The sequence below is a fragment of the Myripristis murdjan genome, chromosome 3 (genome assembly GCF_902150065.1).
Source record: "Myripristis murdjan chromosome 3, fMyrMur1.1, whole genome shotgun sequence".
NCBI lineage: Eukaryota > Metazoa > Chordata > Actinopteri > Holocentriformes > Holocentridae > Myripristis > Myripristis murdjan.
In genome coordinates, this window is record NC_043982.1 from 18,520,203 (window position 1) to 18,532,320 (window position 12,118).

The 12,118-nt window shown below is 40.0% G+C and overlaps 1 protein-coding gene across 2 annotated transcripts in view; it reads left to right on the forward strand.

The window, feature by feature from the left end:
- Nucleotides 1–729: 729 nt before the first annotated feature.
- LOC115357040 (insulin-like growth factor 1 receptor) overlaps nucleotides 730–12,118 on the forward strand; it is a 79,810-nt gene continuing 68,421 nt past the window's right edge. For both annotated transcript variants that reach the window (XM_030048377.1, XM_030048378.1), the window contains exons 1-2: nucleotides 730–1,623; nucleotides 9,936–10,499. In XM_030048377.1, coding sequence (XP_029904237.1) covers nucleotides 1,533–1,623; nucleotides 9,936–10,499 — 655 coding nt within the window. In that variant the 5' untranslated portion in view covers nucleotides 730–1,532. The remainder of the gene's footprint in view (nucleotides 1,624–9,935; nucleotides 10,500–12,118) is intronic.

Consider the following 12,118-nt stretch of genomic DNA (forward strand, 5'->3'; position numbering starts at 1 on the left):
GATCAGAAAAACAATCCCAATCCTGGATCACACTTCCGCTTTTCCTTCGCAACTCGTCCCTAAACGAAGCTGCTGCTGCCGGGACCAGAGAGAAGAAGGTGACAGAGCTCTCACTCGGCCTCCATTTCCAGGTACCGCAAACTGAGCACAGTCTATTTGATTGCCTTTTTTTTTTTTTTTTTTTTTTTTTTTTTAAAGTAAACCTAATGTTATTAACTGATTTAATGGTTTGTGTAATGGTGAAGATAGGGACTAAAACATAAATGTTTCTCTGAAAATGTAATTTATTTTGCATAATAGTGTTTGCTGCTAATGATCTTTATTTATTTATTTATTTATTTATTTATTTATTTATTATTTATTATTATTATTATTATTATTATTACATCAGACACATAGACACACACGTGTGTGTGTGTGTGTGTGTGTGTGTGTGTGTGTGTGTGTGTGTGTGTGTGTGTGTGTGCGTGTGCGTGTGTGTGTATTTTAAAGTTCAATTGGACCAACGCATTGTTGATGTTGAGGTTGATTTTGCTGATGAGTGTAAGGCTGGTCACTATAGTAACTGCTGTGCTAAGACTAACTGCTTGAGGGGAGGGTTTATACCCACATTTACAGGCTGAAAGGCGGGGTAGTTTTATTTTTTTTATTTATTTATTTATTTTTTTTCGAGCCAATGAGTGCTTGATCTTCCAAAACAGAGACGATCTTTGGGTACGGCGCCTTGTTTACAGCGACCAAAGCAGACTGCAGACTGACTGAAGGAGACTGGTATCTACCTGGCTATTAATCTGTCCATCTATCTTTCTGACGACGGAGGACTTTAGATAATCAAAGGAACTGACCTGACCCGAAGCGTTAAGGCCAACAATACCCTTTTCCGTCGACATGAATACGAATTACACGTTAACATCGCGGTGTGTGTGTATGATGAACGGCTGAGGAGGAGGAGGAGGAGGAGGCTGCGGTCTGAAACCAGATTTTATCCTGGACATTTTGGAGCAAACGTCGTGTCGTTTACACAAGGAGGCTGTGCGCTTACCTGCTATGCTCACAAATGAGCTATACTGATTTTCCACCTTAGTTTCGAGAGGTTTTTGGCATGGTTTGTATCCACCAAGGAGCCTCCAGCAGCGGGACATTGAAGGTTTTTTCCTCTAGATATGGAGTGTGAAGATGCGGATTACAGAGGAATCCCCACCGCTAGTTTAGCCGCACTGGTTTCTGTACACATATCATTGCGGTGTTATTGCTGGCAAGAATAAATGGGCCTATGATGGTAAATGTGTATTTTCTGTCCAGGGCAATCAATCGGTGATTTTCGGAGCTTGACTGGACTCCCATTAGCCCGTGAGAGCATTCGTGCTAGCCTGCTTGTTGTAGCTCCTAGCTCCATTAGCCAGCTAACAGCTAAAAGCTAAACTGGCTGGAGGTTAAAAAGGGGTTTTTAACAACCCACACCAGGTTGTACCGACGTTTCCTCCCCGCAACACATTTATTCACAGAATCTGGGTGGGTTTATTTCTTCAGGAATGAGGTCTCGTATGGAGAGGAATCGTTTGACCTTGTTTTGGGGTCTGATGCTGGGTCTGTCCTCCTGCCTCCGGCCCGCCACCGCAGAGAGTAAGTGTGCTACTAACACTGTCCACTTTACTGGGAAAGCACTCTGTTATTCATGCTGCATTACTGTGTGAATGGACAGACTAATTTTTAACTTACAGTGCCATGAAAACAATATTTTACATCATGCGTCACTTCATGAATGGAGAAAATAATGTGAAACAGTTGAGGAATGCAGTATTTTACAAAGCTCATTGACCTGAAAAAAACTGTAAACATGTGTAACTGTATGCGGAGAAAACAACTATGGGTTATTACTAGAAAGTAGAACTCTACATTGCATTTAACCTCAAAAGGAGAAAATACCGTTATCTTTTCAATATTATAACATGTTTCATACTGCTTTATTGTACGAATGGAGAAAATGAGTGACTTAGTTGTAAAATATTAATTGGTAGGTATATTACTCCTACTCAGAATGGAGAAAGTCTAACAGTAATCTTCACAGATCTTTAAAAAGACTACCTCATATGTTGAGCAATACCTAACAGTGGCCTAAGAAGTAATTGTAGGATGCATCAAATACATGTGTTGAAAAATAAATTACTGTGTGACTCACCCTGTGGAGGAAGTAGGTCTAACATTAAAAAAAAAAGTTTGCTTTTAGAATATACCACACTATGCGTTTAATACATTGCTGTGAACGAAGTGGTAAATGTTAACTCTTAGCCATGGGTTTTCCCTGAAATCAACATAGGCTGAGAATAATCCCTGTAAAACTAGAATGGATGAAAGTATAGATATTGGCTGTGAATTTTACTCAAATAGCCACCACTGTGCACAACAACTTTTTCCAAATTTAACCTTGTGACAGCCTGGCGACCTGTCTGCGGTGTTTCTCTGCCTTTCACCCACTGTACATCGGGGCAGCCTTATGCCTGTTGGGACCCTGAATAGGAATATATAAGACTTTCCAGGCAACAAATGAATGCATTTTCAGAATTGGATTGGATTGAATGTATGTTTTCTCCTTAAAATAACAATTTAATATTTTAATTCAAGCAGTTTTACTCTAATTTCATATCATGAAGACTTATTTCAGCCTAACAGCAAAAAATGAGACAGGCCAACTCAGTTTAGTTGGGTTTACCCTCTGGTACATCCAAGAATGTTATGTTTCTCACTCACTTAGAAAGAAACCCTTCTGCATGCGATTAGAAGCCACAGCAATGGACTTGTGGCTTCCCATCAGTCAGATATCATGTTGCTAATCTTGTGTACATGAGCAACCTGGACAATCAAAGCTCTACACACTCTATCAGGTGTTAGGTGTTACAGAAGTTTGCTATCCAAACTGTGGAGTCACTCTCTGCTGCACTGTCTGTAATGGGTTAGTTTAATCATAACAGCATGGAAACCTCCAGATCTACAACACAGCCTCCAGCAGCTGGCTGGTTCTGCCCTGTAGTGCATGTGTGCTCCTATGTATTGTCAGATCAGGGTCATGCTTAACACACTGTCTCACTGTCTGATAGTTTTGTCAGTGAACCAGAGCAGCATTGAAAATACATGTTGTATCGTTAATAGCCACACCTGGACCGCAGGAGGGCTGGGGTTATAGGTTGTAACTTGGTGTTTTTCCATTGACGTAAGCTTGTACAAATAGGTACCACACAGGCAGCTCAGTCCAAGGAGTGGGACAATTCTAGTGATAAACAGTGATAGTGATTAGAAGTGCACGCTCTGTGAATATGTAAATGTTCAAAGTTATAGTTTTAATAAACCCTGACAGTTTTTAAAGTCTCCTTTTATGTGTTGCCACCAGAAAATTTCCATGTTTCTAGGTATACTGCAAACAAGGCTTCCTGATTCATCCCATTCATCATGAGATTGGGGTGGGGTGAGGAGGGGGGCTCTGAGTTTTAAAATAGAACAAGCCAAAGTACATTCGCAAGCAAAACAGACTTGGTTCTGTTGATTGGAGAGAGTGAGGAGTTTGTGAACTGTGTGTTACGGGGTTTACTGTTAACCCCAGCGGTCACAGGACAAACCTGGCAGCAGCGGAGAGGTTCTCCCATTGAAATCCTGCGTTTATTCTCACTCTGGTGTGGAGCTATCTGAAGGTTCCTTGTGTGGGTAAACTCTGAATATTATGCAGGTTCACTGTATCAGTGAGTGCTAACAGCCCACTGGCAGGTTTGGGTTAACTAAGCTCAGCTCTGCTGCCGTGAACACAGCCACAGCTTTTCAGATTATCCCAGTGATAGTTTTATCTGTCAAGAATGATCTTTTGTCAAAGCTTCCCAGCTCATTCCTTCTCACCTTGTCTCTCATGTGGAAGAGTATTTGTGAATAGGTTTCTCCTCAGGGCAGTACAGTACTAACAGGATGGAAATGAGGACTAAACAGACTTGTTGTAGTCAAGTGACAGTGAGTGAAACACCGGCTCTGAGGGCTTATTGCTTCCTGTTACGTTAGGAAATGTCTAATGTGGCTTCCCACAGATTCCCCCTGGTTGTCTGTGGACAGTCTGGGCACTGCAGCCTGCTGGGGGAAGGTTATCAAAAGTAAACATGTGATCTGGAGGGCCATCAAAGCTCTGGAGATAGGCTTGTGTACTCAGTGGTGTGAAATGTATAAACAGAAGTGGGTTAAGCTGTTACACCTGCTAGAGGCATTTCCACTTACCTGGTGCACATCCCGTTAATTTGGATCAGAAACTTTGTTTGGTATTTCCAAGAGCAATGCCAGGAGCAGTTCCCATGAAAGATGTTCATGCTGGCACTGCAGCGAGGCCACAGAGGGTGAAGTTGTTCAACTGCGGTGATGTAAGCTGTGCTATGTAACGTCACTAGGCAGTGTGTGTCTTTACAGGCTCGGGTGTTGTGGATTGTATTAGCAGGTAGGCAGCACGCTCAGGGCTGCTGACAGTGTGTACTGACAAGTAGATTACATAGAACGACGTAACAGCCATACCAGTGCTCTGCCTGCCCTAAATCATACCAAAGGCCTTTTGTAATGGCACAGTGAAGGCTCTGACGTCCTCTCTGGAGAAAGCTTAAGCTCAGCAGTCAAAACACCTATTGCAGTTAACCCTCTATTGTATGAGAACTGAATTGTCTTCAGTTACAAAAATGAACTCTGTCAAAATGGGCAGTGCTAAAATTTAATTATCAACTGCCAAAATAAAGGAAATACCAACTTAAAATGTTTTATTAGGCCATTTGTCCACCACACACCACAACAACAGCTTCAGTGTGCTTTGGCACTGATTCTGCAAACAGGCTTGTAAAGTTCCAACACCTTTGTGAATCTATGATAATTTACTTATGTTAGTTTGAATATTTTTATATATATAGTATCTATGCTTCTTACTTTGAGACACTATTGATTCAAACATATACTTTTTAGCACAAACAAAATTTTAAAGGAAATAACTCAGGTGTTTTACAGCAGTGTAACATCCTTCTTGCTGTGTTTTCAAAAGACAGTTTTTCTTGAAGTTGTGAGGAGGGACTTGGTGTTGAATGTCAGAGATATCTGATGGTAAAATCTGCTGATCATTTGGGGTGGCTTCACTGGTGAATAACAAGGAAGCAGGACTGGTCATTGCTTTGCCTGCCCTTTCTTGGTTAATCTCTTTTGGTATTTTTTGTTACATGCCATTATAATTTTGTGGCATTCTTCAGTATTAACTTAGAAGTAATTGCAAATAACTGCCTCTTTTTTATCTGTATCAGCCTTGATAAAATGGTCCCATACACATGCAAGTATACATTTAATTAGATAAATAGAATAGTGAAAATGCTCTGTTGAAACTGGACTTCCCTCTTTTAGTTACAACTCCACTGTCTTCTGTTTGCAGGTTTTTGAAACATGAGCCTTTAATCACAGTAACCGTCTCAAAGGGCTTCACAACGCCCACATTATGAAAATAAATGACAGCGTTGCTGTGCTTCTCTTTGTCTGTGATGTACTTTAGAGCTGCTGTGCCTGCCAGCATCTGTAAGAAAGCTAATTAGTGAACAGGTGAGCTTGAGTTTGACACATCTAAACCTGGTATCAAGTAATTACAGTTTGGGCAGTTGGAAAGAAACACATTTGATTTAATACGCAAGGCGTTTTTGGCATCTATCTGAAAATGGCCACAATGGAAAAACACCCCTTTTTTTTTTTTTTTTTTAACTTTTTGTACATTTGACTACATAGTATGGGATAGGGCTGCACAAAATATTGTTTCAGCATCGACATCGGGTGAATGTGCAAGTCACATTGCAGAACACGTGATGTCAAATAAGGCAAATTAACTCAAACATGTCCTGCTATAACTTCTTTGCTGCCTGGTACACAAAAAGCAGACCTCTGTGACTTTTCACATTGTCTTCATGTTTTCCTTTTGGTGCCTTAACACTGGGAATGTGTTGCCACATTTCTAATAATATGCAAGACAGGTGTCTCTTACGTCAAAAAACATGTAGCGCAGATGTTTCTTACAGCAAAAACGTGTATCTGTAATAAAATCTGTATGTAACACAGATCTTATTGCAGAAATATAGATAAAATCTATGTTTCTATGTTTTTCTATATTGTCATAGACATTGTATGTATGTAGGTATGGTGGATAAGAATCACATTAGTCTTCTTCGATACACATAAAAAAACCTAGCCCTCCTCTGTGATTCCAAATTATTTACCAGACACCTGGTCAATGATCCCATTTTTTGCCTCCCTGCCAAACCCAAAATTTACCTGCATTTGATTCACGACTGGTTTTAATGATGGACTCTGGTCAGGAGGCCTTCTCATCTTCCACATTGCAGATTAAACATACATGTGATCTTGGTTACAGATGGTGGATAACATGTTAAACACAACTGTAACACATAAGTGGACTTGTAAAGTTTATTAGGAAAACACATGTTGTTTTCCCCAATTACCTCTCCACCTGTTCTCTCTCTTTGTGTGCATACAAGTGTCAGAGTCTCGTGTGAAACTGAAGTTGAGGCTGATTTCCGGAGGGGTGGTAAAAGTGTGTGTGGAAGGGTTGTTTTGTTAGAAGTGGATAGACTTACTTAAGTAATCAGATGATGAAAATTGTGATGGTTAATTGCATATCTGTACATGAATAATATACTATGAATCTGTGGAGATTTCCGGTATTTTTGATGTTGCAATACATATCACAGGGAAAAAAAACATACAAAAACTTGATGAAATGTTAATTGTCTTATTTGTGTTAGGGATTAGTGCCTGCTTCTATAGTAGTCTCTACGTACTTAAGAGATTCCTTTTGACTAGTTATCTGCAGCTACATGATAGTACTGTCAGACAATTAATGCAATCTGAGTTAAGTCTGACTTTGAAGCTGTTTTTCATGAAATTGTCAGTGACTGATTTCAGTTTGAATACGGTTGGAAAAGAGCATCGGACACATGCTGGTAGTTTGTCTGTGGCTGGTAAGTTATTCTACGTTGCAGATAACCAGCCATCATTTGGGGTCGTGTTTGATTCTAAACATGAGTTGGCTGGTGAAATAGTGAAAATGCCTTATGGATTTTGGGATTTACCAGCTGCTGAGGCAGGTGGATAAAGCAGTTGGTTGACAGAGCCTCAACAAATCATGCTAGGTGCAGCGGTGTGTTGTAGTGATTATACAGGCTCTGAGCTAGCCAGGTTCAAACATCAACCCTGCTGAAGTGCCCTTGAGCCAGGCATTGCTGCTCTGCAGCATTTCCTGTGGAGGGGGGCAAGAGAAAAGAGGATCACATTGTTTTACATAACATTAAAATACAGTCAGTGTTTTGTTTGTTTTTAATACATATAATTGCTTGTTTGACATTTCTACATTATTTCCTAAGGTATGCTACTTGAAAAAGTCTTGTAACATTTTTAGAGGCTCTGCACATTTTTTTTCCCCACAATTTGAATAGCGTAATGTTTTTAACTAAGCTATCAGTTTGTGGCTGTTTTTAAGGCCCAGCTGGCCTGCATCCGTGTTTTGGGGCACTGAAGACTTTGATATCAGGAAGGCTATCTCACAGCTTAATATTGTGGATTGAAACTTCTTAAGTATTTCCAGTAAGCGGTGGAGTGTGTGTGTGTGTGTGTGTGTGTGTGTGTGTGTTGGAGGTGGGGGTTGTAATTTGTTTGTTGTGATTTGGTCTGAATTAGGCTATCTGTCCTTGCATCAGTTAGTTCAGTGTTTGTCTTGTCTTTTTACTTTTACATATAATGTAATCAGTGATACATACTGTAGCTCACGTTATCACATAATTGTTATCTGACGGGAAATGGTAGGGAGATGCATAACTATGGATGTTGACGTCATACACTCAGTGTTAACACAGACGTGGGAAAAAGGAAAATAACAGTTTTTTGATGTACAGTAATGTGTACAGCTTGTGGTTTGTTTCATATAGTAGCCATAGTTAGCACATGAAATGCAGTAGTTGTTTCATCCTTCATCAAACCCTTAATCCTTAGGTGAAAAAAAAAGTGAATCATTGTACATGTAACATTGGCCCTAATGTTTACATATAAAAGTCTATTAAGAAAGCTTTTGTAGACATGCGTGCTTAAAAAAAAATGCTGAGCATGCATGGTCTTACCAGAAAGTCTGTGTTTGATTTTTTTTTTTTTTTTTTTTTTTTTTTTTTGTACAGTATTACTGTACACTAGCAAAGCAGATGTAGTGTGACAAGCCGTTAGCCTTTTGGTGTGAGTTTTCCATGACTCATTGGCCTCCAGCCTTTGAAGTCTGAACCCTCCTCACATTGATGTGTGATAATGGCCTCCATGTTTCTGTGGGTGCTGCTGGGGCTTCAGGCTAAGTATTGTTTAGAGCACAGCGCACAGGTGGGATTCAGTTGGAAAATTAAAGGCCTGTCATCACCAAACTCTAAGGAACTCTTTACCAAGACTTGCAGATAGTCATTTGGAAATTTCTTCAGTCGCAGCTTCCGATTCTTCAAAGACTGCACCGATTCCTGAGTGATACCTTTTCTGTACCTTTCTCAGTTGTTGACATTGGTACATGCCGTTCCCTTCTCCAAATAGAATATCTCGTCAGCTCTGTCAAAATAAATACCTTTACACTTGTAGAAAAGCTGAGCACCAACTGTTAGAATCCAATATGTTAAAACTTTTTGCCATATATGTTGTCACCTTAAAGTCAATGTCTGTACTAACAATCGACAATGAAAAATGTTTTGTTGTTGTTGTTGCTTTTGTTTTTGTTTTTTTTAAATACCCAGGCATTGTGATGATGCACTGAATCGGTTTCAGTAGGCTGTAAATGTATATGGCTTTGTTGGCAAATATTTTATAACAGCAGTGCTAGAAAAAAAGTAGCATTGCTTTTAACAATAAAAATGGCAACCTATTTTATAGTTTTAATTTTGGTTATATTGAAAAATGCAGCCTTTAGTTTTTTTTTTGTTTTTTTTTTTTTTTAACTTTGTTAAGCACTCAGAGCTCAAAATACAGTTTTATTTGATTAAAACCAGAAAATGTGAGCAAACCAATTCAGCTTTAACGTACTGCACATCTAAAAGTTTTCAGTCTAATAAATCACTGTATAAAGAAAGCCAGTAGCCAGGTGTTTCCATAGGTTGTGCTACTTATATTAACTTATATGAAATATAATATTGTCATAGTACTTGATAATGTTGTCCATTTGTGGTTTATTAGGTTGTTTCAACACCTCTGCTCATATGAGATTAACTTACAGGGTTTTTAATAAATTACAGTTTTATCGGGTAATTATTTCATGACCTTTGATGTTGTCATTTTAATAAATCTTGATTATAGCAGATAATGTACAATAAACTGTGGTGTTTTTACAACACAACAATAGCCTTCAAGGCTATTCAATTCAAGTCTTATTACACTGTTAACCCATGCTTAAATAGAACTTGACTGAAGTACAGTACTTACTCTGTCACACCGTCTTGAGCTTGGCATTGGAAATGAGAGAACTGCAAGGCAAACATGCTCTGTCAACAATACCACAGCTCAAGTGTACTGTCAATATTTCAAAAATGTGTTGGTTACACATCTCCTCACAAACATTAGTATTTCAGGAATGGAGTCCATTGTTTTGTAAAGTTGTCATATTTAACTGTTGTTCCTTACACAAAGGCTGTGTAAACAGCTTTTCAAATATCTTCTATGGCTGAAACATTTGTATGAATTACAATCGTGACCTGCCAATGATTTTACAGTGTTTTCATCACGTTGTATTGCTGTTAAGCAACCAAAGCACCAGCAAGGCCGTTTCCCCTGGCTACAATTAACATTTCAAATTGTGATGATTATGCTGTACGAATGGTTTATAATCACTCATCTCCCTCCCCCATTTGTATCTCCCCATCCAGTCTGTGGCCCCAGCATTGACATTGGCAATGACATCAGTGAATTCAGGCGTCTGGAGAACTGTACGGTGGTGGAGGGATACCTGCAGATTCTCCTCATCGGCGACAAGAACAACAATGTTAACCAGGAGATCTTCCGTTCACTCAGCTTCCCCAAGCTTACCATGATCACCGACTATCTGCTGCTATTCCGGGTGTCGGGCCTGGATAGCCTGAGCACACTTTTTCCCAACCTCACCGTCATCCGCGGCCGCAACCTCTTTTACAACTATGCCCTGGTGATCTTTGAGATGACAAGCTTGAAGGACATCGGCCTGTACAACTTGAGGAACATCACCCGAGGTGCTATCCGTATTGAGAAAAACCCTGAGCTTTGCTACCTGGACTCGGTGGACTGGTCCCTCATCATGGATGCTGAGTTCAACAACTTCATTGCCGGGAACAAGCAGTCCAAGGAGTGCGGAGATGTTTGCCCGGGCATCATGGAGAACAGCCCTCAGTGCAGAAAGACAATGTTCAACGATAACTACAGCTACCGATGCTGGAACTCCAACCACTGCCAGAAAGGTAAGCTGTTGGTAACATGAGATAGCAAATTAGGCATTTTAGTTTCAAATTTATCAGGTGGACAGTTTTACCTTTAGCCTATTTTACATGGATCCATCTGTGGATTGTTATCTGTCATAGTTGTTGCTGTTAATTTTGACCTAAAGGACACATGTGGCACCTATTTTCTACATCAGTGATGGCTTGTTTTGGTTGCAGCACTGTGTGTTGACAGTGTGGTAAAGGACACTCTCGTGCATCTTTTTATTTGGTTCGTCTAGGTTAACACTCCTAGTTCTAAGCAAATAAGAGCTGTAAAGCAAAAGCCATATGGATTCATATACAGTAGCTTCTATATTGGACAGTGTTTTTACAATCTGTCATCCCAGAATAAATCTTGAGTCCAGTTCCCATAAGTGCATGGTGTTACCATTTCATCAGTTAAGAACACATGAATCAATAGCTGAACATTAGTCCCGACTGCAGTTTACCCTCAGTTCATGTTGTTACACTACACTATACAAGCATGAACAACTATCAGCTCTCTGATGTCAATGTCTGTTAATTTAATATCCATTAAACTGTATGTTTTGGGATTGTTTCATGGTAGTTTGGATAATGTGTCTCATTCCCAATGCACTGTACTGCATTATGCTTGCATGCAACCTGCATTTTTAGGCACCTCAGTGCAGTTAATTTGTGCTACCCAAGCTAAAATGGCTTTGTTTATTTCTGGCCAGACAAACCAAACTAAAGGAGGACTAAACACCCCAGAATTCAGATAAACCGCTCCAAACACGCTTGTTGTGAGCACACCCTTGGATGGCATGTGTTTATTCAGACAGTGTTTTGTTTTCCTGGTGTGTTACAGCTGACAGAGTGTGTGTGTGACAGAGAGACCCTAGTCGCGGGATCTCTCTCTGGATTAGATGCATGCATAAACACGGATGCAGAGGCACAGATAGATGCATACTCATAGGCAAAAACATTGATATCTAGACATCTTTGTCTTATACATGCAAACCCCTCGCCAGCTTTATGAATTGGGGAAAATAGGCAAAAAAGTGGAACTTGATTGAGGAAGAAGTATTTGATGGAGAAGGTGTTTGGTGGAGGATCAGAACTGGACAGTTATCTTCTGTTCTTCCAGTAATCTGAGAAACACTTCTGCAGACAGTCCACAGTTGCTCCGTCATAACATAAAACCTTGACCTCGATCACACTCCTCCTGTCCTCCCCTCTGCTCCCCCTCACTTTGTGTGTTATGTCTGGCTGAAGCGTCTGGAGGTCCCGACAGACGTTATCCCCCAAGCACAACACTCAGCTCAAACTTTTTCTATGTGTGTGGTTATGACAGCGGACACAAGCCTTGTGCTTTATTGTTTTATATTTGGTCCAGTGAGAATAAAGATCAGGTTTAGCACCTAATAACAGATGGAAACCAGTAGGATCTTGTTAAAAAGGTCTACATATAACCAACCACTATTTTTGGAATCCGGTCATTTTCTAAACATGTAGTTGGCTGGAAAAATTATGAAACCACCCAAAACACTATCTACTGGTTTGCCCTTATGGGATCAAGGCCGTCTATCTTTCTTCCTGCCCTGCTATCAGCCCTTCTGACAGGCAGATTCGTTGCT